Source organism: Oncorhynchus kisutch, linkage group LG15, assembly GCF_002021735.2.
Source record: "Oncorhynchus kisutch isolate 150728-3 linkage group LG15, Okis_V2, whole genome shotgun sequence".
Lineage (NCBI taxonomy): Eukaryota > Metazoa > Chordata > Actinopteri > Salmoniformes > Salmonidae > Oncorhynchus > Oncorhynchus kisutch.
Window position 1 is genome coordinate 33,590,803 of NC_034188.2, and position 24,000 is coordinate 33,614,802.

General features: G+C 43.6%; 2 protein-coding genes across 2 annotated transcripts; one reads left to right on the plus strand and one right to left on the minus strand.

The window, feature by feature from the left end:
- The first annotated feature begins 1,022 nt into the window (after positions 1-1,022).
- LOC109905209 (zinc finger protein 37 homolog) lies at positions 1,023-10,404 on the plus strand. The gene is made up of 2 exons (XM_020502458.2): positions 1,023-1,178; positions 6,706-10,404. The coding sequence occupies exons 1-2, from the start codon at positions 1,076-1,078 to the stop codon at positions 8,652-8,654; spliced, it is 2,052 nt and encodes a 683-aa protein (XP_020358047.1). The 5' UTR covers positions 1,023-1,075; the 3' UTR covers positions 8,655-10,404.
- A 2,933-nt stretch (positions 10,405-13,337) lies between these two features.
- Positions 13,338-22,570, minus strand: LOC109905975 (solute carrier family 43 member 3-like). The gene is made up of 12 exons (XM_031790166.1): positions 22,280-22,570; positions 22,003-22,132; positions 19,612-19,658; positions 19,353-19,429; positions 19,001-19,093; positions 18,762-18,901; positions 17,675-17,793; positions 17,368-17,511; positions 16,675-16,782; positions 15,818-16,004; positions 15,453-15,576; positions 13,338-13,790 (listed from the first exon to the last, which is right to left on the minus strand). The coding sequence occupies exons 1-12, from the start codon at positions 22,464-22,466 to the stop codon at positions 13,671-13,673; spliced, it is 1,476 nt and encodes a 491-aa protein (XP_031646026.1). The 5' UTR covers positions 22,467-22,570; the 3' UTR covers positions 13,338-13,670.
- Positions 22,571-24,000: the final 1,430 nt, after the last annotated feature.

The window sequence follows — 24,000 nt, forward strand, 5'->3', positions numbered from 1 at the left end:
GTCTACAGTCCAATATGTATTTCAAATACAGTGTATTGCATTGGGGACTATGGAGGGGACAAGCCAGCAACAGTCTGTATGACAAAGTTCCCCTCCAAAACTAAATATATTTGCTTATTCGAGACAGCAGCATACTACCTTGCATCCCACGGCTGGCTTGCCTCTGAAGCTAAGCAGGGTTGGTCTCTGGATGGGAGACCAGATGCTGCTGAAAGTGGTATTGGACGGACAGTAAGAGGGACTCTTTCCTCTGGTCTAAAAAATTATCCCAATTCCCCTGGGAAGCGATTGGGGACATTGCCCTGTGTAGGGTGCTGTCTTTTGGATGGGATGTTAAACGGGGGACTTGACTCTCTGTGTTCACTGAAGATCCCATGGCACTTATCATAAGAGTAGGGGTGTTAACCCTGGCATCCTAGCTAAATTCCCAATCTGGCCCTCATACCATCATGGACACCAAATCATCCCCAGCTTCCAATTGGCTCACCCCCCCCCCCCCTCGCCCCCCTACTCTCCCCTCTAACTATTCCCCAGGTCGTTGCTGTAGATGAGAATGTGTTCTCAGTCAACTTACCTGGTAAAATAAGGGTAAAAAATACCCTACTATTTGAGACAGGTAGTACATTTTTTTTTCCCTCTACAGTCCAATGTGTACAGTATTTCATTACAGTGAATTGCATTGGCGACTATGGAGGGGCCAGCAACATTTTTTTATGACCTAGCTTTTTGTTCAAACTCGTCTGTTTTGTATTCTAGGGATTGTAGTGAGTTGATTGGACCCTGGTTTTATGGACACACAATCTATAGTTTTTCCTGTACAGTGCAATATTTGTATGTGCTCTTATGCAGAAATGTGTTATTCTTTATTTGACACTGGGACATGTTTTAAACCCACAATTTAATGCAAATGTCACACAAATATGAATCATTGTTAATGTTTTGACAATTATTTTTCATATATCTTGAATAAATACAGGTTATTGACACTTTTCTACTTCGTGGGGGACTTTTATTTTGAAAAGAATGTCCTGCTTTCCTCACGTCTTGAAGCTAGCCTGGTAGCTAGTTGACAACAATGGGCGATAGTGAGCAGGTTGAGTGGAAGTTTATGAAATTATACCTTACCGATATTGTAAAAACTATTTCGAATAAATCTGCTACACGGAGATCGAAAAGAAGTAAGTGACTTGCTAAAGTATCCATAAAATGTTAACGTTACAAGCTAGCTATTAGCTGGTTTATGTTTCATCAAATGCAGAATCATCAGGCAAGAAGGCAATGACTTCAAGTAGGGTTTTAAAGCTTACACTGAGCTAATTAAGCAGTAAGGCCCGAGCGTGGGTGGTATATGGCCAATATACGACGGCGAAAGGGTTGTTCTTCGGCCAAACGCAACGCAGAGTGCCTGGACACAGCCCTTAACCGTGGTATATTGGCCATATACCACAAACACCCGAGGTGCCTTATTGCTATTATAAACTGTTTACCAACGTAATTAAAGCTGTAAAAATACGTGTTTTGTCTTACCAGTGGTATAAGGGCTAATATACCACTGGTGTCAGCCAATCAGCATTCAGAGCTCAAACCACCCAGTTTATAATACCTGATAGAACAGCACAGAGGCATAGGCTATATGGCTATTCCCTGCACACACATCTGGTCAACCTTAGTGAGTCCTAAGGCCTAAATTAATACATCATAACTTCATTGGGGATTCTTGTTAGGAACAGTTTGTGTTTAATTATCCTTGGAAAACCTAATGAGAAATACTACACATTTAGTCCATAGAAACTACATGTTGTATTTTATTCTACTCTACGCTGCAAAAGGACAGCGTAATGCTCTCTCCACCATGCAGTTTACACTCATATTAAATCATATCTTCAAGAACTATTATTCAAGAAGTTTCTATCGACATGTTTTATTCAACTCTGTAAATCCCGTATTGATAGAGATGTTCCAGAAATAATCTTAGAATGATACATGTTTTTTTTTTACAACTTGTTGACAAAAACACAAGGCATTTTAGAAAACCAGGTACTAAGAGAAGTGTTTTTCAGTTTTGTTTTGGTGAAGACATTCGTGAGTTTACTAGCAATTATAAATATTTGTGTCTTTTTATTGATGAACATATTACCTCTCTATACGGAACATCAGCCCTGGCCGACTCAGCAAGTAGAGCTCTTGGGGGAGTTATAGGAAAAAACAAAACCACTCAAGGATTTTGGTTATGCCACGTATTCCAAATTGTATGAGACATGTGTGTGTCCTGTGATGGACTATTCATTAGGAGTGTGGGGTTCTAAGAGGTGTTTTAAAAACGAACATGTCCACAACAGAGCAGTACGTTACTTTTTAGGTGGCCACAAGTTTGCACCTATACTTGCAATAACTGGGGATATGGGCTGGGAACCCAGTGAGGTGAGATGGAAGGTGTGTATTGTGATACTTTGGAATAGACTGTTGGATATGCCAACTGCCAGAATAGCTAGTCAAGTTTTTTTTAATGGGATCTATACATAGGGGGAGCCTGGGAAACTGAAATGTCCGACCTTTTTCAAGTCTGACTGTGAACATCTGTACGAAAACCAAATGAAGGGAGACATAGATATGATTAAAAAAGAACTGTTGATGCAATATTGGAAAAAAATAATGGGTGGAGGAGATGAATCAAAAACCCAAATTGAGAACCTTTTGTTTGATTATGGGTGTATTCGTGAGTGAGAGATATATTATGTATAACCTACCTAAAAGCAAGAGATCGCTATGTGCACAGGGAAGATCAGGGATATTGCCTCTGCGTATTGAAACCGTTCGGTATTGTGGTGAAATAGAAGAGGAAACACTATGTAACTATTGTGACCTGGAAGAAATAGAGAATGAAACTCATTGTGTCCTCTATTGCCATTTCTACCACCATATACACTTGCTCTTATTCCAGAAAGCACACCAGATATATCCTGGCATTATGTGGCTGAGCGATGAGTAAAAATGGAAATGTTTTTGTTGTTGTTGTCCATTGTGTATTTTTGTTTGTTGAGAATATTTAGATGATGCCTGGAATAAAAGAAAAAGGGCTACCTGTAATTAAATAATAAAAATATGTATCTTCAATGTGGTTAATGGCATGTGTGTATATAGATTGTGTGTAGGTTTGTCTCCCATATGAATCTTCTCTTCGTGCCAGACTGGGTTCTAGTGACTTCTGTTTCTTTTGATTTCTGTATTTCTGTATCTGTATATGTTATGTATGTTTGTATGTATGTGTGTATATATACAGTGTTATGTACAGTTGAAGTCAGAGTTTACCTGATACATTAATACAGTTTTTCACCATTTATGACATTTAATCCTCGTAACAATTCCCTGTTTTAGGCCAATTAAGAATGTGAAATGTCAGAATAATAGTTGAGAGAATGATTTATTTCAGCTTTTATTTCTTTCATGACATTCCCAGTGGGTCAGAAGTTTACATACACTCAATTAGTATTTGGTAGCATTGCCTTAAACCATTTAAACTTGGGTCAAACGTTTCGGGTAGCCTTTCACAAGCTTCCCACAATAAGTTGGGTGAATTTTGGCCCATTCCTCCTGACAGAGCTGGTGTAACTGAGTCAGGTTGGTAGGCCTCCTTGCTCGCACACGCTTTCTCAGTTCTGCCCACAAATTCTCTATGGGATTGAGGTCAGGGCTTTGTGATGGCCACTCCAATACATTGACTTTGTTGTCCTTAAGCCATTTTGCCACAACTTTGGAAGTATGCTTGGGGTCATTGTCCATTTGGAAGACCCATTTGCGACCAAGCTTTAACTTCCTAACTGATGTCTTGAGATGTTGCTTCAATACATCCACATAATTTCCCTCCCTCATGATGCATCACTTTTGTGAAGTGCACCAGTCCCTCCTGCTGCAAAGCACCCCCACAACATGATGCTGCTACCCCCACAACATGATGCTGCTACCCCCGTGCTTCACGGTTGGAATGGTGTTCTTTGGCTTGCAAGCTTCCCCCTTTTTCCTCCAAACATAACGATGGTCAGTTCTATTTTTGTTTCATCAGACCAGAGGACATTTCTACAAAAAGTATGATCTTTGTCCCCATGTGCAGTTGCAAACTGTAGTCTGGCTTTTTCATGATGGTTTTGGAGCAGTGGTTTTTTTCCTTGCTGAGCGGCCTTTCAGGTTATGTCGATATAGGACTCATTTTACTGTGGATATAGACACTTTTGTACCTGTTTCCTCCAGCATCTTCACAAGGTCCTTTGCTGTTTTTCTGGGATTGATTTGCACTTGTCACACCAAAGTACGTTCATCTCTAGGAGACAAAGTGTCTCCTTTCTGAGCGGTATGATGGCTACGTGGTCCAGACTGGTCTACACATTATTTTTCTGAGGACTTGGCTGATTTTCTCATGATGTCAAGCAAAGAGGCACTGAGTTTGAAGGTAGGCCTTGAAATAAATCCACAGGTACACCTCCAATTGACCTCAATTATCCTATCAGAAGCTACTAAAGCCATGACATAATTTTCTGGAATTTTCCAAGCTGTTTAAAGGCACAGTCCACTTAGTGTACGTAAACTTCTGACCCACTGGAATTGTGATGCAGTGAATTATAAGTGAAATAATCTGTCTGTAAACAATTGTTGGAAAAATGCACAAAGTAGATGTCCTAACCGACTTGCCAAAAGTATAGTTTGTTAACAAGAAATGTGTGGAGTGGTTGAAAAACAAGTTTTAATGACTCCAACCTAAGTGTATGTAAACTTCCGACTTCAACTGTATATGTACAGTGGGGAGAACAAGTATTTGATACACTGCCGATTTTGCAGGTTTTCCTACTTACAAAGCATGTAGAGGTCTGTAATTTTTATCATAGGTCCACTTCAACTGTGAGAGACGGAAACTAAAACAAAAATCCAGATTTTTAAGTAAATCATTTGCATTTTATTGCATGACATAAGTATTTGATACATCAGAAAAGCAGGACTTAATATTTGGTACAGAAACCTTTGTTTGCAATTACAGAGATCATACGTTTCCTGTAGTTCTTGACCAGGTTTGCACACACTGCAGCAGGGATTTTGGCCCACTCCTCCATACAGACCTCCAGATCCTTCAGGTTTTGGGGCTGTGCACGGCAATACGGACTTTCAGCTCCCTCCAAAGATGTTCAGGTCTGGAGACTGGCTAGGCCTCTCCAGGACCTTGAGATGCTTCTTACGGAGCCACTCCTTAGTTGCCCTGGCTGTGTGTTTCGGGTCGTTGTCATGCTGGAAGACCCAGCCACGACCCATCTTCAATGCTCTTACTGAGGGAAGGAGGTTGTTGGCCAAGATCTCGCGATACATGGCCCCATCCATCCTCCCCTCAATACGGTGCAGTCGTCCTGTCCCCTTTGCAGAAAAGCATCCCCAAAGAATGATGTTTCCACCTCCATCGGTTCACGGTTGGGATGGTGTTCTTGGGGTTGTACTCCTCCTCTTCTTCCTCCAAACACAGCGAGTGGAGTTTAGACCAAAAAGCTATATTTTTGTCTCATCAGACCACATGACCTTCTTCCATTCCTCCTTTGGATCATCTAGATGGCCATTGGCAAACTTCAGACGGGGCTGGGCATGACCTTGCGTGCGCTGCAGGATTTTAATCCATAACGGCGTAGTGTGTTATTAATGGTTTTCTTTGAGACTGTGGTCTCAGCTCTCTTCAGGTCATTGACCAGGTCCTGCCGTGTAGTTCTGGGCTGATCTCTCACCTTCCTCATGATCATTGATGCCCCACGAGGTGAGATCTTTCATGGAGCCCCAGACCGAGGGTGATTGACCGTCATCTTGAACTTCTTCCATTTTCTAATAATTGTGCCAACAGTTGTTGCCTTCTCACCAAGCTGCTTGCCTATTGTCATGTAGCCCATCCCAGCCTTGTGCAGGTCTACAATTTTATCCCTGATGTCCTTACACAGCATTCTGGTCTTGTCCATTGTGGAGAGGTTGGAGTCTGTTTGATTTAGTGTGTGGACAGGTGTCTTTTATACAGGTAACGAGTTCAAACAGGTGCAGTTAATACAGGTAATGAATAAGTTGAAAACAGGAGGGCTTCTTAAAGAAAAACTAACAGGTCTGTCAGAGCCGGAATTCTTACTGGTTGGTAGGTGATCACATACTTATGTCATGCAATAAAATGCAAATGAATTACTTAAAAATCATACAATGTGATTTAATGGATTTTTGTTTTAGATTCAGTCTCTCACAGTTGAAGTGTACCTATGATAAAAAAATTACAGACCTCTACATGCTTTTTAAGTAGGAAAACCTGCAAAATCAGCAGTGTATCAAATACTTGTTCTCCCCACTGTGTGTGTGTGTATATATATATATATATATATATAATTATTATTTTACTGCTCTTAGGGATGTAATTTACTATTTTGTATAGATTTTTACCTTACATTTTCTTTATATAAATGTTTTATTTTTTACTCTTTATGCAATGTGCATTGCAGAGAACACCGGAAGAAGAATGATCATTTAATTACCATAATGTTTGTTTGTGTCAATTAATTCCATAAGGGATGGGTTGACATTTGGAGATATTTCACATGAAAATAAAATGTAATTCCTTCATTCATGTTGTTTTTTTATAACTTTGGAATTATAAAAATAAAGTTAAAAAAAACAAATCTAAAACCACCCCTCTGTTTCACACAGAACCGGTTGCCTATCATGAAGAACAACAGCCGGAGGTGGCCACTCCTCAAAGCTCCGAGAGGCAGCTGAGAACTCCTCAGAGAAACTCCCGGAGGCAAAGTCCCAGGACACGTTCTAGTGTTCTAAAAGAACAAGAGAGGGGCTTTTCTCCCGTGTCTGGTTCTGGGGAGGAGAGCGACAAGGAGGCCTCCCCACCGAAAAGGAGGAACGGAATAAGCAGCTCCAAAAAGACAAGAACAAAGTCTCCATCAAATGATTGTGGTGACTGTTCCGAGGCCGAGTCTGGTGAACAGCTAGAAGAGAGCACAAAAAGAAAATGTAAATACAGCAACTCAAAAAAGAAAAGGACCAATATTTGCTGCAAGGAGGAGGATAATGACAATTTGTCAGATGAACAAACTGGGGTGGCTTCCCCCAGAAAAAGGAGGCAATCTAGTGACTTCGATGTATTTGAAGCGGAGACTGAAAAATATAATACGGTGTCTGAGCCTGAGGTGGAGGACGTTGTGGAGAAGGAGACTGAAGTGGGCTCTGCTTCTAAGAGGAGGAAGCAGCGCAGCCCCCCCAAAAAAACTACGCCTCGTGGAGAGGACAAAGCTGAAAGTGATCATTATGAATTGGGAGAACAGGCTGAAGAAACTCCCCCTAGAAAGAAACATAGCCAGTCTAAAAAGGTAAGAACCAGGACTTCCTCTGAAGACGTGGTGGAAGTTGAAAGTGCCCACTTCAAGACGGAAGAACACGCTGAAGACACGACCCTCAGAAAAAGACAGAGGAGGTCTAAGAAATCTAAAAAGAAGAGATCCAAGAGTCCTCCCAAGGAGGCCAGCGACACAGAGAGTGATGGTGAATCAGGCAAACATATTTCCAAGACCTGGCCTAAGGACTTACATGAAGAAGAGCGTGACCAAGATGCCAAGACTCGGTCTAAGGACCTAAGTGAGCAGAGTGACCAAGGCTCCCAGACTGAGTCTAAAGACTTAAGTGAAGAGGAGTGGCACTGTTCTGACCATTCAGAGAAGGAGACTGAACACGAGGTGTTACCTGCAAAGAGAAAGAGAGGACCCAAGAGCAAGAAGACAATGAAGTCAGATTCTGAAAACGTCACCGTTAAAAAGAAAGGCAAAAAGCAAGGTGCCATGGGTTTGAAGGCACCAAGAATAAGATTCACACCACCTGTAGAGAAAAGGATAAGGGTGAAAACACTTCAGATTTGCAGTTTCTGTGAAAAGGTCCTGCCTAACAGGGCTGCGCTGAGTAGGCACCTTCAGCGTCACACAGGGGAGAAGCCTTACCACTGTGAAGAGTGTGGCAAAGACTACGGCAGCAAAACCACCCTGAAGATTCACAACATGCAGGTTCACCACAAGGGGACCAAGGACTTCATATGCAATGAGTGTGACCAACAGTTTACCCACCTCACATACCTCAAACGCCACATGTACTCCCACACGGACAAGGAAAAGAGGCCACACCTGTGCAATGTGTGCGGGAAGCATTTTATCCAGAAGTCCCACCTGGACCGCCACAAGATGATTCACACCGGAGAGAAACCATTCAGCTGCGAACACTGCGCCATGGCCTTCAATCGGCCGGAGTACCTGCGGATGCATCTGAAGCTGCACGTGTCGGGTAGTGAGGGGCCAAATATGGCAGAGCAAGAGAAGACAAAGTGCACGGAGTGCAACAAGAGTTTTGTCAACCCAAAGTACCTCAACATCCACATGAGAATGCACACTGGGGAGAGGCCATACAAGTGTGAGCACTGTGCTAAGAGCTTCACCCAGACCAGTATTCTCAACGCGCACCGACGTACGCACACGGGAGAAAAGCCACACAAGTGTAAGTCGTGCGGCAGCTGCTTCACCCGTCGCAAGTACCTGGATGATCACATAGGCAGAAAGCATGGGTCTTTACAGCAAATGAAGGAACAGGAGGATGAGCAATGACAACACTGGGTGTTGTGTGGTAATGTAATGTTTACGGTGGGGTCTGGAATTTTTGGATGCCTTGATAAAGACGAGCTAAAAAGACTGTATGAAATAAATTTATGCAACATTTTTGTATTTATTTTAGGGATGGATCCCGATTTACATAATGGGTACCTGGAGGAAAATGGGGCAGAGTCATGCTTTTAACATTTCAGTCCAGAGGAGTGTTTAGTATTTTTTGTCCTGGGGAGATTTTGTTGTTATTTGTAATTGATGAAATGTCTGTATTTCTCAGTGTTTTAGAATGAGTTGCTTGTAAGTCTATATATCGGTGCGTCCGATGCCGCCCCTCATCTCTGATTCTCTGCTGAGTGAGCAATATCAAGTGTTCCTGTAGGCTATTTAGTGTAGTCTCAATCAAATGATCCATAGACTATAGGCTGCGAAGTGCATGCTGGGAGAAGCACAGAGCAAAGTTATATTTCTAAGATAGCTGCTGGGATGGTGTAAATACAACCAGACTGCATTACACACTGCAGTGGATATTCCAACCCTGAGCCCCGGCCTGCTCTGTTCTTATGGCTGTGTTGTTTAGGCCTATGGTAGCAGTTCTGGTTCTTCCGAATGTTTTATTTTTTTGTTTGTTGTTGATTAGGCCTAGTAAAAATCCTTTGCCTGCACTTATGGACTGCCCTCTTCAATTCAAACCACAGGTTTTCAATGGGGTTCAAGTCTGGAGACTTGATGTTGATTTTGTGGTCAATAACCCATTTCTGAGCGGATGTTGATGTGTGCTTGCGGTTATTGTCTTGCTGGAAGATCCACTTGCAGCCAAGTGTCAGCCTCCTGGCAGAGGCAACCAGGTTTTTGGGCTAAAATATCCCGGTACAGGGTAAAGTTCATGATGCCGTTGACTTTTACAAGGGCCCAAGGACCAGTGGAAGCAATATAGTCCCATAACATCAAAGAGCCACCACAGTGCAGTCCATAAGCACAGATGATGGATATCAAGGATCTGGAAAGATTCTGTATGGAGGAATGGTCTAAGATCCCTTCCCAATGTGTTCTCCAATCTCATAAAACATTTTAGAAGAAGGCTCAGTGTTGTTGTCCTAGCTGGGGTATTTAAAACAGGGGATCCAATCATTTTGATCCCAATCTTTTTGAGATGTTTTATATGTTAAACAATCTCTTTCTCTGAGCAAATGTATTAGTATAAAATAATATACATTTAATAATATACATGTCCTACAACCGGATGTTCCTTTTTTGGGGGGGGGGGGGGGGGGGGGGGGTGGAAAGAGCCTGTGACATGGCTTCTACTTTTGGACCTTAACAAGGCGACACTTCATTTTAACTCATCCCTCCACATTTACTGGATTGGTTGAACAGTTCAGAAGGGAACCTCCCCCGACAGTTTTTTATTTTCTTCTCAAGACCAGTACGTAGGGGATCTTGTTTAAGGTGTTTCTTTTACACCTGCTTCATTAGGTTAGGCCAGAGCCAGCCTACATGAAGACGTGATCAACTTTGATACTCTGGCTTGTTAGAGACCACCCGATCGCTGACTCATTTGTTTTGCGCCACGCCCCTCATTTTGAAGTCCCTCAAATGACTTCTAGGATGTTAGTTTCAGACGTAATGTATGTAGCGATTGATAGAGCAAAGGAAATACATTATTGGTGAGTCATCAGGTAAAGTATACTGCATTATATGCGTAATACAATGTGAAGTAATCCATTTTGCATTAAATACAGTACATTCCCAATACAAATGTAATGGTCTCTTCAATGTTGTTGACTTCCATGCTTAAGGCATAGGTGCTCTAACTCTTTTATATATATATATATATATACCAGAAACTCCGGTATATTCAGTGTGGTGCTGATGGTGCTGTGCAACACATGCTTTCTCATACAAAATCGCCAGTGAACCCAATAAAGGTTATTGCTGTTATGTGATTAGTTGATTTAACGCTTTAAAACACCCTCATCATGACATGGTTTGTTCACAGGTGAAGTAAAGTCCTTCTGGAAACAGGCTGTTTCCCCCAGTTAAACCAGTAGGTGGTAGACCTGTACAGCCTTTCCTGACAAAAATGATCTCTCAGACTCTCGAAGAGAGCCGTTTTGAATTCTTTTTGAATTTGAAACATTGGGGACCCAGGGTGGAACATGTGATCAGTTCAGTATGTGTGGTTATGTTGAAAGCCAGGCGTAATCTCATCATCTGAGCATCTTGCTCCCGTCCAACTGAGCAGTTTCTCCGATCTGTAAATGACTTAGAATTCCTAAAATACATCAAACTGATTATCACATTCATTATTCTAAACAGCGTAATAAACACTAGATATGTTTTCCTTGACTGCCTGGATCCTACAATGTAAAACATGAGTGTAGGGGTTTGGACAGCAGTGTCACAGTGCACGGGTAGTTAATACTGCTTTAAGAGGCAAATCAAATTTTATTGGTCACATACGCATGGTTAGCAGATGTTTTTGCAAGAGGAGCGAAATGCTTGTGCTTCTAGTTCCGACTGCAGCAATATCTAACAAGTAATCTAACAATTCCACAACAAATACCTAATACACACAAATCTAAGTAAAGGAGTGGTATAAATATATACATACAGTGGGAAGAACAAGTATGTGAACCCTTTGGAATTACCTGGATTTCTGCATTAATTGGTCATACAATTTGATCTGATCTTCATCTAAGTCACAACAATAGACATACACAGTGTGCTTAAACTAATAACACACAAATTATTGTATTTTTCTTGTCTATATTGAATGTGTAGGTTGGAACAAAATATGTGAACTCCTAGGCTAATGACTTCTTGAAAGTTAATTGGAGTCAGGAGTCAGCTAACCTGGAGTCCAATCAAAGAAACGAGATTGGAGATGTTGGTTAGAGCTGGCCTGCCCTATAAAAAACACTCACAATATTTGAGTTTCATATTCACAAGAAGCATTGCCTGACGTGAACCATGCCTTGAACAAAAGAGCTCTCAAGACCTAAGATTAAAAATGGTTGACTTGCATAAAGCTGGAAAGGGTTACAAAAGTATGTCAAAAAGACAAATGGTCTATAAATGGAGAAAGTAGAGCACTGTTGCTACTCTCCCTTGGAGTGGCCATCCTGCAAAGATGACTGCAAGAGCACAGCGCAGAATGCTCAATGAGGTTAAGAAGAATCCTAGAGTGTCAGCTAAAGACTTACAGAAATCTCTGGAACATGCTAACATCTACAATAGGTAAACCACTAAATAAGAATAGTGTTCATGGGAGGACACCACAGAAGAAGCCACTGCTGTCCAAAAAAAACATTGCTGCACGTTTGAAGTTCGCAAAAGATCACCTGGATGTTCCACAGCGCTACTAACAAAATATTCTGTGGACAGGTGCAACTACAGTTGAGTTGTTTGGAAGGAACACACAACACTATGTGTGGAGAAAAAAAGGCACAGCACACCAACATCAAAACTTCATCCCAAAGTATGGTGGAGGGAGCATCATGGTTTGGGGCTGATTTGCTGCCTCAGGTCCTGGACAGCTTGACATCATCGACGGAAAAATGAATTCCCAAGTTTATCAAGACATTTTTCAGGAGAATGTAAGGCTATCTGTCGGCCAATTGAAGCTCAACAGAAGTTGGGTGATACAACAGGACAATGGCCCAAAACACAGAAATAAATCAACAACAGAATGGCTTCAACAGAAGAAAATATGCCTTCTGGAGTGGCCCAGTCCAAGTCCTGACCTCAACCCGATTGAGATGCTGTGTCATGACCTCAAGAGAGCGGTTCACACCAGACATTCCAAGAAAATTACTGAACTGAAACAGTTTTGTAAAGAGGAATGGTCCAAAATTCCTCCTGAGCGTTGTGCAAGTCTGATCTGCAACTACAGAAAACGTTTGGTTGAGGTTATTGCTGCCAAAGGAGGGTCAACCAGTTATTAAATCCAAGGGTTCACACACTTTTCCCACCCTGCACGGTGTGCTCAATAAAAACATATAATTGTTTGTGTTATTAGTTTAAGCAGACTGTGTTTGTCCATTGTCGTGACTTAGATGAAGATCACATTTTATGACCAATTTATGCAGAATCCAGGTAATTCCAAAGGGTTCACATACTTTTTCTTGCCACTGTATAAATACATGGATGAGCAATGACTGAGTGGCATAGGCAAGATGCAATAGATGGTATAAAACTACACTACCGGTCAAAAGTTTTAGAACACCTATTAAAGGGTTTTTATTTTTTACTGTTTTCTACATTGCAGAATAATAGTGAAAACAAACTATTAAATAACACATGGAATCATGTGGTAACCAAAAAAGGGTGAAACAAATCAAAATATATGTTCTATTTGAGATTCTTCAAATAGCCACCCTTTGCCTTGATGACAGCTTTGCACACTCTAGGCATTCTCTCAACCAGCTTCACCTGGAATGCTTTTCCAGTGGTGATGGAGTTCCCACATATGCTGAGCACTTGTTTGCTGCTTTTCCTTCACTCTGCGGTCCGACTCATCCCTAACCATCTCAATTTGGTTGAGGTCGGGGGGTTGTGGAGGCCAGGTCATCTGATGCAGCACTCCATCACTCTCCTTTGTAAAAATAGTTCTTACACAGCCTGGAGGTGTGTTGGGTCATTGTCCTGTTAAAAATATAAAAAATAGTCCCACTAAGCTCAAACCAGATGGGATGGGGTGTCGCTGCAGAATGCTGTGGTAGCTATGTTGGTTAAGTGTGCCTTGAAAAGCACCCCCACACCATAACACATCCTTCTCCGTGCTTTACGATGGGAAATACACATGCAGGGATCATCCGTTCACCTACTCTGCATCTCACAAAGTCACAGCGGTTGGAACCAAACATCTACAATTTGAACTCCAGACCAAAGGACACATTTCTACCGGTCTAATGTCCATTGCTCATGTTTCTTGGCCCAAGCAAGTCTCTTCTTCTTATTGGTGTCCTATAGTAGTGAGGGCTGAAATTACCATTTGAAAGTATTTTTAGAGCTGGTCTAAGAGGAAGGTGAGTCCTTGGGTTTACCCCTCCGGGCAGCCAGGCCACGACAATGCAGATAGACACAGGCAGGATGGATGAAGGCCAGCAGGCTGAGTAACGTCAGAGCTATGTTCACCTGTAGAGGGAAGAGAGAGAAGACAGAGAGTGAGGAGGTGGGGGAAGGGAGATGGGGTCACCACTCTGCAATAACTCCACTTTAGAACATAATGGTAAGCTGAAAAGCTCTACCAATGGCCAGTGTTGGGGAGTAGTGAACTACACATAGTTTAACTAGTCATTTCATGACAGTAGCTTGGGTGGTCATTGAAATAAATTCAAATCTTGGTAGTGTTTTCAGTACTTAATTAATTGTTTGCCATTTTTTTTTCATATATATATTTTTTTTATTTGACCTTTATTTAACTAGGCAAGTCAGAACAACTAGACAAAAATAAAAATTTATTTTTTTCAATGACAGCCTAGGAACAGTGGGTTAACTGCCTTATTCAGGGGCAGAACAACAGATTTTTAGCTTGTCAGCTCGGGGATTCGATCTTGCAACCTTTCAGTTGTAAGTCCAACGCTCTAACTACTAGGCTACCTGCCGCCCCATGTGGCGGTGTTGCTAACCAGTGTCGGGGAAGCTACTCTGAAAATATAGTTTAAGAAGCTACTAATTATGATATCTAAATCTAAAATGTCATAGACTACAAATTGCAAGAACAAAACAGAACTTGTAATCACCCTGGAGTAAGATGTTAACAGAACTTGTAATCACCCTGGAGTCAGATGTTAACAGAACGTGTAATCTCCCTGGAGTCAGATGTTAACAGAACTTGTAATCACCCTGGAGTCAGATGTTAACAGAACTTGTAATCACCCTGGAGTCAGATGTTAACAGAACGTGTAATCTCCCTGGAGTCAGATGTTAACAGAACGTGTATTCACCCTGGAGTCAGATGTTAACAGAACGTGTAATCACCCTGGAGTCAGATGTTAACAGAACTTGTAATCACCCTGGAGTCAGATGTTAACAGAACGTGTATTCACCCTGGAGTACGATGTTAACAGAACGTGTAATCACCCTGGAGTCAGATGTTAACAGAACGTGTAATCACCCTGGAGTCAGATGTTAACAGAACGTGTAATCACCCTGGAGTCAGATGTTAACAGAACGTGTAATCACCCTGGAGTCAGATGTTAACAGAACGTGTAATCACCCTGGAGTCAGATGTTAACAGAACGTGTAATCACCCTGGAGTCAGATGTTAACAGAATGTGTCATTTAGTCTCTTAAACACAAAAACATGTAGTTCAAGTAGTTAGCCATCACCACATGGCAAACAAGTAATGAACTACTGAAAACTACCTAGATTAGAATTTAGTTCAACTACCACCAAGCTACTGCAAAATGTAATTAAATGACTAGTTGAACTACATGTAGTTCACTACTCCTCAACACTATAGGAATTTCCTTTCTTTTTTGGCATCAGACCTTCTCACTTGAAACAGTTTTTGTGTTTACTGGGCTAAATGACACTTTCTTTTAACATCCGACTCCAAAGTGATTTATTCTTGCTATTTCTAGTCTATGACATTTAGATATGATAATTGATCACAAAGTAACTTCAGCAAAGTAAAGTAGATTTTTCTTAAGGGTAGCTTCAGTGTAGCTTGACCTCTTCCAGTGTGAAGTATTCGGTAACTTGTTAAACCGTATCGTCAAAGTAGCTTCCCCGACACTGCCAATGGTAAAGGTAGTATATCTGGTCATTCTAATGACAGTAGCTCCACTCACGTATAGTGGGTCTCCTCCCAGCACTCCTTTGACCAGGATGAAGCAGGGGTACTGCAGCAGAGAAACCACTGAAGACAGAGCCATGGCCATACCATACAGCTTCCCAAAGTGACAGGGAGGAAAACTACAGCGAGAGAGAGAGAGAGAGAGAGGCAAGAGAGATAATTTAATTGATTTGTTAGTACGGTACAAAAGTATGACGCTAAGGTGTTGGCGTCTATCCGTGCTCCCCTTATCCTGTTCCATTAGGTTTGTTATTGCAAACAACGTGTGTGTGTGTGTGTGTGTGTGTGTGTGTGTGTGTGTGTGTGTGTGTGTGTGTGTGTGTGTGTGTGTGTGTGTGTGTGTGTGTGTGTGTGACTCACACAATGCTGATGAAGGCTGCATGGCCTCCGTAGAGGAAGGATCGGTTGAGGACCTGCAGGATGAAGGTGAGGTACTGGAGGGGGAGGAAGGGGGTGGAGGCACAGATGGAGAACAGGACACACTGCAGCGCCGTCAGGGTCAGGGAGAGCACCGACGCACGCAGGTCTGCCTCCTTCTCACTCACTCCTACACACACACACACACACACCAAATACATATACACCAAACATATACAGTATGTACACACACAAGAAACACATGTACCCACACCAAACATACGTACCCACACACACAAAGACGCAAATCTCTATTCAATTCCGTCTTCTCCATGACATTTCTACGCCACTCAGACACTACCACTTCCCTTACCCCTCTCCGAGCAGTAATGTAAAGTCAGAGGCTCTTCAAGCCAAATGTTCCTACAGTAAAATGTAATAAGAACATATTCCAAATCTGGAGAAATTCAAATCTGACGCTGGTACGAGTCTAAAACCGGTCTTAGTGTGTTTGGTTTGGAGTGTTTGGAGTGTGTGTGTGTGAGGTTTGGAGTGCGTGTGTTAGGTTTGGAGTGTGTGTGTGTTTGGTTTGGAGTGTGTGTGTGTGTGAGGTTTGGAGTGTGTGTGTGTTTGGTTTGGAGTGTGTGAGGTTTGGAGTGTGTGTGTTAGGTTTGGAGTGTGTGTGTGTTTGGTTTGGAGTGTGTGTGTGTGTGAGGTTTGGAGTGTGTGTGTGTTAGGTTTGGAGTGTGTGTGTGTTTGGTTTGGAGTGTGTGTGTGTTTGGTTTGGAGTGTGTGTGTGTGAGGTTTCACATGTGTGTTGTAGGGGGGGTTGTAGTAGTGTGTATAGGTGAGGTTGGTACCGGGGGTCCTGGGCTTGCCCTTGTGTCGGTCCATGATGAGGCCGTTCCAGGGGGCACACAGCACCCCACACAGCTGGGTCACAGCAAACGCATTGGTGTACGTGCTCACTGCAGGGATAAACAGAGCGGAATAAGGACGTGCTTAAAAAGAGAGAAGGGTATCACTTTAAAGTAAATGTCTGGGAACATCTACCTTTTAAAAGTTAACATAATATTAACTCATTTCCAAATAATGTTGTTGACTCATCCTATACTCGTATTTGTGGCCAAAACATCAATTGGAGAAAAAACACTTTACAAAACCCCCCCCTCAAACTATTTTCTCAAACAGACCGTTTCAAAAATGCTTTGCTACTTCCTAATAGAGGATGATGTCATCCACCTGAGAAGGATGAGCTGGCCATTCAACAGTCTACTCACATGAATATTTTTAATGACCGCTATACGCCCACACCATTCCAACACAGAAAAGCTGCTTTTTAACATACTTAATAAAAAAAAGAATTGGAAGGAAAACTATTAAAATGATTGTAATTAATTATACGTCATATTTCATAGAAATCTGGAAACAATGGACAGTAACTTTAAAATAAAGGGTAACACTTTAAGTCAACTTTATTAAATGTCAATAAGATATTTAGAAACGTTTAAGACTGAACTATAATGCCTGTTAATAGACAATTGTGTGCGCACCCAGAGAGGGTTCTCCCTGGGTCAGTCTCTGCAGCATGGGGTTGAGGGTGCCGATGAACAGGTAGTGCCTCAGCTGCATGACAGAAAGCCACACCAGGTGCCAGAGGAAGAACTTGGACAGGAAACACTCCCAGAAAGTAGCCACTGAGAAGAGGAGGGGGTAGGGGGTTAGAGAGGTCAAATCAGTTACAAATTCACATAAGATTATGTAATTGTAGTAAACAAGGTCTGTAAGGGCAGCTAATCCTGAATATTTGGGACCAGGGAACGAGCAGAGCTGACATCAAGGTAACCTAAATCTAGACACCTTTCTCTGCGCTCTCCTTGTTAAAAGGCATTTCCTCCGTGACATCATCAATCTGCATGTTGCCGTTGGCTGCTGCCTGTTCTGAGCTGAAGGTCTTGGCCTGGCCACGGCTCTTCATCCTGTCACAGGAAGTAACGGCAACACTGGTTAGAGTCACACAGGGAGGCCAGACAGACCAGGGGGTGTGCTGGGGGTCTCTAGTATTTGTTTGACCTTCTTCTAAGAGCAACAAACATTCAGCAGACATTTATTCCCTTCTTTCCTTGGGTCTATTTTCTGTCCAGTCGCTGTGCTGTGGAGGGGGAAGAGGATGTGTTGTTACCCGTAGGTGTAGCCCTCAGGGAGGGGGTAGGGGATGTGTTCTTACACGTAGGTGTATCCCTCAGGGAGGGGGTAGGAGATGTGTTCTTACCCGTAGGTGTAGCCCTCAGGGAGGGGGTAGGAGATGTGTTCTTACCCGTAGGTGTAGCCCTCAGGGAGGGGGTAGGGGATGTGTTCTTACCCGTAGGTGTAGCCCTCAGGGAGGGGGTAGGAGATGTGTTCTTACCCGTAGGTGTAGCCCTCAGGGAGGGGGTAGGAGATGTGTTCTTACCCGTAGGTGTAGCCCTCAGGGAGGAGGTAGGGGATGTGTTCTTACCCGTAGGTGTAGCCCTCAGGGAGGGGGTAGGGGATGTGTTCTTACCCGTAGGTGTAGCCCTCAGGGAGGGGGTAGGGGATGTGTTCTTACCCGTAGGTGTAGCCCTCAGGGAGGGGGTAGGAGATGTGTTCTTACCCGTAGGTGTAGCCCTCAGGGAGGGGGTAGGAGATGTGTTCTTACCCGTAGGTGTATCCCTCAGGGAGGGGGTAGGAGATATGTTCTTACCCGTAGGTGTATCCCTCAGGGAGGGGGTAGGGGATGTGTTCTTACCTGTAGGTGTAGCCGTCAGGGAGGGGGTAGGGGATGTGTTCTTACCCGTAGGTGTAGCCCTCAGGGAGGGGGTAGGGGATGTGTTCTTACGCGTAGGTGTATCCCTCAGGGAGGGGGTAGGGGATGTGTTCTTACCCGTAGGTGTAGCCCTCAGGGAGGGGGTAGGGGATGTGTTCTTACCCGTAGGTGTAGCCCTCAGGGAGGGGGTAGGGGATGTGTGTTCTGGGTAGAAGGAGGAAGGTCCTGGCCAGGTGGATGATGCCACACGCAGCCAGGAAGAGGAAAGAGGCACGTAGAGAGATCCCAACCTCAAATAGCAGCTAGAGGGAGACACGAGGGAAGAAATCACCATCATCTTAATTAACTCATGGACAGCTACCGACTGATAGTCTGTGGGCGGGTGTGTTTAACAATGTTACCTTGATGATGAGGAAGAGGGCGGAGGAGGAGTCAAAGGCACCATTGTAAAGGGTGATGACGGTGGAGCGAGCGGAACCAAACAGGTTGCCTATCTACAGGGGGCCACAGGGAGGGGAAACATAACTCGCCAGGCCTGTGTGTCTGAGTGTCTCATGCTTCTCATCAGTACACACCACAGACTGACAAAACCACAGGTCAAAAGGAAGCAATTGTATGGCCCAAGGCAAGGTTGTCCATGGTTACATCAAGGGTATGTTCTCAGTCACGGTCCTGTTTACTGAGAGAACCCTGAGGACTGCTGTGTACATGACTGATGTTTATTCAGGAGGTCATAAATATGAGAGGACGGACCTGCATGTTGGTGACCAGAAACAAGATGCCTCCCACAGCGATGAAGGACAGGGCCGGGAAGAGGAGAGAGGACAGAGCTGAGAGAGAAAAAACAACAGACTTATCCCTCTTGAGATCTTGCAAATTGCTGATGAAAGTGTAACGATCTTGTCAACTGTTGATAAAAAATGTATCAAACTCCATGGTGTTCGTGTAAGCTGTTCCATCAAACCTGTTTTTCTCAAATAGTATTACACTATAGAAAAGTAAAGGATTTTACCTGAACTTGAAAAGGCCACAAGCAAGGCACCAGTGGTGTATAGTGATCTGGAGAATAAGAATAAGTGATCACAACCATCATGTGAATTCAACCAGGCGTGCGCGTGAACCCCCCCCCCCCCCCCCACACACACACACACAGGCAGGGGTTAATGATAAAAGAGACTCAGGTTTAACTCTAATTCTTTCCCCTGGTTCTCCCTCCTACTGTCCTAGTCCTGTTCTGAGAGCCTTTAGCCTATTCACTGTGTTTTCCTGGTCCTCACTAGGAGGTGCAGTTCTCATCTCCACCTCTCTCTTTAGTCTCCACTCTCTCTATTCCACTGTGTCTTCCTGGCCCTCACTAGGAGGTGCAGTTCTCATCTCCACCTCTCTCTTTAGTCTCCACTCTCTCTATTCTACTGTGTCTTCCTGGCCCTCACTAGGAGGTGCAGTTCTCATCTCCACCTCTCTCTTTAGTCTCCACTCTCTCTATTCTACTGTGTCTTCCTGGTCCTCACTAGGAGGTGCAGTTCTCATCTCCACCTCTCTCTTTAGACTCCACTCTCTCTATTCTACTATGTCTTCCTGGTCCTCACTAGGAGGTGTAGTTCTCATCTCCACCTCTCTCTTTAGTCTCCACTCTCTCTATTATACTGAGTCTTCCTGGCCCTCACTAGGAGGTGTAGTTCCCATCTCCACCTCGCTATTTAGTCTCCACTCTCTCTATTCTACTGTGTCTTCCTGGTCCTCACTAGGAGGTGTAATTCTCATCTCCACCTCTCTCTTTAGTCTCCACTCTCTCTATTCTACTGTGTCTTCCTGGCCCTCACTAGGAGGTGTAGTTCTCATCTCCACCTCTCTCTTTAGTCTCCACTCTCTCTATTTTACTGTGTTTTCCTGGTCCTCACTAGGAGGTGCAGTTCTCATTTCCACCTCTCTCTCTAGTCTCCACTCTCTCTATTCTACTGTGTCTTCCTGGCCCTCACTAGGAGGTGCAGTTCTCATCTCCACCTCTCTCTCCAGTTTCCACTCTATTTGCATTGCTTCTCTTTTCATTTCCCCTCTAACCATAGCAAAAACATCTGGATTGGCTTCTGATTGGCTCAGCCAATGTTGTTGCGGGTCTTGTAATCTGTGGCTATGAAATGTTGTTAAGTAACTGGCTCTGTGCCACATTAACCCTGGTTGGCCCATTCCAACCCCATCAGCCCCGAGCTCAACCACACTCTGAACAATCACAGTCAACATAACTCCCAGCCCTCGCTCCTTTCAACTATAGCTCAAAATCTCTTCCACCCTATAACTCTTCCATCCTGCCCAACGTCATTCTTAGTTACTACACAACTTCTCCATTTATTTCACATTCCCTCTTTCTGTCTCTGCTTGGCACGTCCACTCTCGGTCTATTCCTAACCTCTGGCACTCGTTCTCTGGCTGTCACATAGACACCACCCCCTGGCTCTGCCTTGCACTGTCTCTTGAATAACTCAGCACTGAGTCCGATCTACTCAAACAAGAAACTAGAACCCCCCCCCCCCCCCCCCCCCCCCCACCACCACTTTCCCTTGGGCTCTCTTTTCAGTCACTATATCTCTCATGTCCTTCTGCCTACTCTCTCTCTCTCTCTTTCGCTAACACAAACACACACACACACACACTTTGCCTTTCCCTTGCTCTTCCCAGAGCTCACAGACATGGGAACCCCTCCAAGGGAAATAACAGGATGTGACAGCCAGAGAACGAGTGACTTAGCACTGGAGAGTAATCACACATGCTTTATACCGTCACTTAGATACCAAAACCAGGGAGAACGATAGACAGGGACAGAGATAAACTGTTGGAGAGAGTGGTACAGAGAGAGACAGACAGAGGGCTCTCTGTTATGGCTCAGGCAATAACAGCTGATGTGGTGCTTCATAGATCTGTGTCTTTCTTTGACGGTCTCTGTCTAACAGCCATGAAATCAGTCACATTAGGTAGCACAGACTAGACACAAAGAAATCTCAATTTCCGTGAGATGAAGCACTTATTAAAGCCTCATTAACTTTTGAACAGATGCATTAACATTTAACAAGACTTTATAGTATACTGTCTTCACGTAAAGGCCAAATCCTCGCGGGCAACTCGAGGCTGAGCGCAAATTAGTGGTTGAGATCAATGGAAGATTTGCGTGAAATGTCAAGTTACAGTCTCAAGTTAAGATTAGACAAGACTCGTGTAGCTGTGTTCAGTACCGTGTTTTAGCGACAACACTGCATTTGACTGTTTCACATTCTCTCTGTCAGTTGTCTCTTGCCAGATTGTTATCGTTACTACAATTGACATCTAACCATCAATCCCGGTTGAATATAGGTTATGAACCCTGTGCAGCTTTAGTGATGCTTTATAATATGTTTCTACAAAGACTTACATTCCCAGCAGCCTGACTGCCATGGTGCCGAAACGGTCGAACAGGAAGCCATTGGGCAGCAGTAGAAAGTTGGTCATGAAGGAAGCGATGGTGAAGATGAGGGAGAACTGTTCATCCTGACCACTGCAGTCTGAAACACACACGCGCGCGCACACACACAGGCAGTCAGAGAGCTGTCAGTATGGACAGGTGTGTGTGTGTGTGTGTGTGTGTGTGCATGAGATATGTATTTGTATTGTAAGCTCTAATGTGACAGTGAGGCGTCTCAGTCACTGACCTAGGAATTGCATTCCATTGACCCCGGGGATGTTGACACACAGGTAGCTGAAGTAGCCTTCTGTCTTCAGGACGAACACCAGGGAGGCCCAGCCGAACACGGCCCCAGCAAAACAAAGGCACTCCAGCAGCCCTGTGACCAGGGTCAGCCACCTCCGCAGCCCTGCCCCTCCCTCACACCTGAGCATGGTCTTGTCCCGCACACACACACACAGACACACACACACAGCGCCCGCAATTTCACCCTCTCTCTTTTTAAGCTTCCCTGGTAGTCACTTCACTGTAGTCACTTCACTGAAGAGAGGAAACAAGAAAAAGAGAAAATCAGAACTGAGAAGAAACAAAATTTAAGGTAAAAAATAAATGATCCTCTCTCTCCTCTGAAAGTGCTTTCAAATGTCAATGACTCTCTTGAATGACCTTTTTGAATAGCATATAGCCTAAATAATGCTTTCCTGTGTCGTTGTGACGCCTGGCCATTGCATTTTGCTGCAGTCGTATTGAATGCAAACATACTAATACTCCAATATTGCCAAAGAAACCAGACACATAAAAAAAAAGAGACAACTGCCCCACTGCAACATTCCTTATTTCATTTATGTGGAAAAATTAACCCACCCTACATTACTCACGGTTCAGAACAATTCCCCCAGTCACTCATATGAACAACTCCTTCTCTCTCTTCTCTTAACTCTCTTTTTCATACTTTATATAAACCTTCCTTCCACCCAGTCTCCCCTCCCTTCAGTTCAACCCCTCCTCTCCCATAAATCCCTCTCGCTCTCATCTCAAGTAATATTGTCGGGGTCGTGTCTGAATGCGTTACACATTAAATGTGAACCCCCGTGTACCGGACACCACCGCGGATGCCGTGGTAAAGGCTAGGATGGCCTTCCTCAGGTGTTCTACAGGGCATATCAAAGCGAGAGCCTAACGCTTCCTTAGGTACCTCTTTCTGAGTTTTCATTTGGAAAACAATCTCTCCTCAGTAGCGACAGTCACAAGGATGGTAAAAACAGCTTGATTGCCATAGCAACACCAGGGAAACTTGGCAGAAGGGAGATGTGCTTGAAATACAGCAGTTCTGCAACATCTTTAATTTAGTCACCTCATTCTCCTGAATTGCCAGGTTAACTGTACAGGAAGCTCTGGGGACAGGTCGTCTGGATACCGGAAAGCCAATAATTTGGCAGATGCAGATGATCGTCTTTAGCAGACAACAGTTCTTGAGGGCTTGAACAAAAAAAAGCAGTTTGGGATTTCATTTATATTGTGAACCGCAGTTTGAGTTGTGTGGTTGCAATATCAACAGTCCCTTATCTCCGGTATACTTAAGCAATAAGGCACCTCGGGGTTTGTGTAATATGGCCAATATACCACGGCTAAGGGTTGTTCTTAGTCACGACGCATCGCGGAGTGCCTGGATACAGTCATTAGCCGTGGTATATTGGCCATATACCAAAACCCCCGAGGTGCCTTATTGCTATTATAAACTGGTTACCCATGTAATTAGAACAGTAAAAAATATTTTCTGGGGTCATACCAGTGGTATACGGTCTGATATACCACGTCTTTCAGCCGAACAGCATTCAGGGCTCAAACCACCGGTTTATAATTATGCATGCATCATTCAAGACTGCATTTAAATTGAGTGCAGCACAATGGACATATAACGCACAATGTCTCAGGAAAGACAGTCTGGGTTGGTAATACTCACTATAG

Coding starts and splice junctions, on each gene's coding strand:
- LOC109905209 (XM_020502458.2), top strand. CDS start 1,076: ATGGGCGATAGTGAGCAGGTTGAGTGGAAGTTTATGAAATTATACCTT. Junction 1,179..6,705: donor TACACGGAGATCGAAAAGAA/GTAAGTGACTTG, acceptor TGTTTCACACAG/AACCGGTTGCCTATCATGAA.
- LOC109905975 (XM_031790166.1), bottom strand. CDS start 22,466: ATGCTCAGGTGTGAGGGAGGGGCAGGGCTGCGGAGGTGGCTGACCCTG. Junction 18,902..19,000: donor CCCTCTTCCTCATCATCAAG/GTAACATTGTTA, acceptor GTCTCCCTCTAG/CTGCTATTTGAGGTTGGGAT. Junction 17,794..18,761: donor CCTGAGGGCTACACCTACGG/GTAAGAACACAT, acceptor TTCCTGTGACAG/GATGAAGAGCCGTGGCCAGG.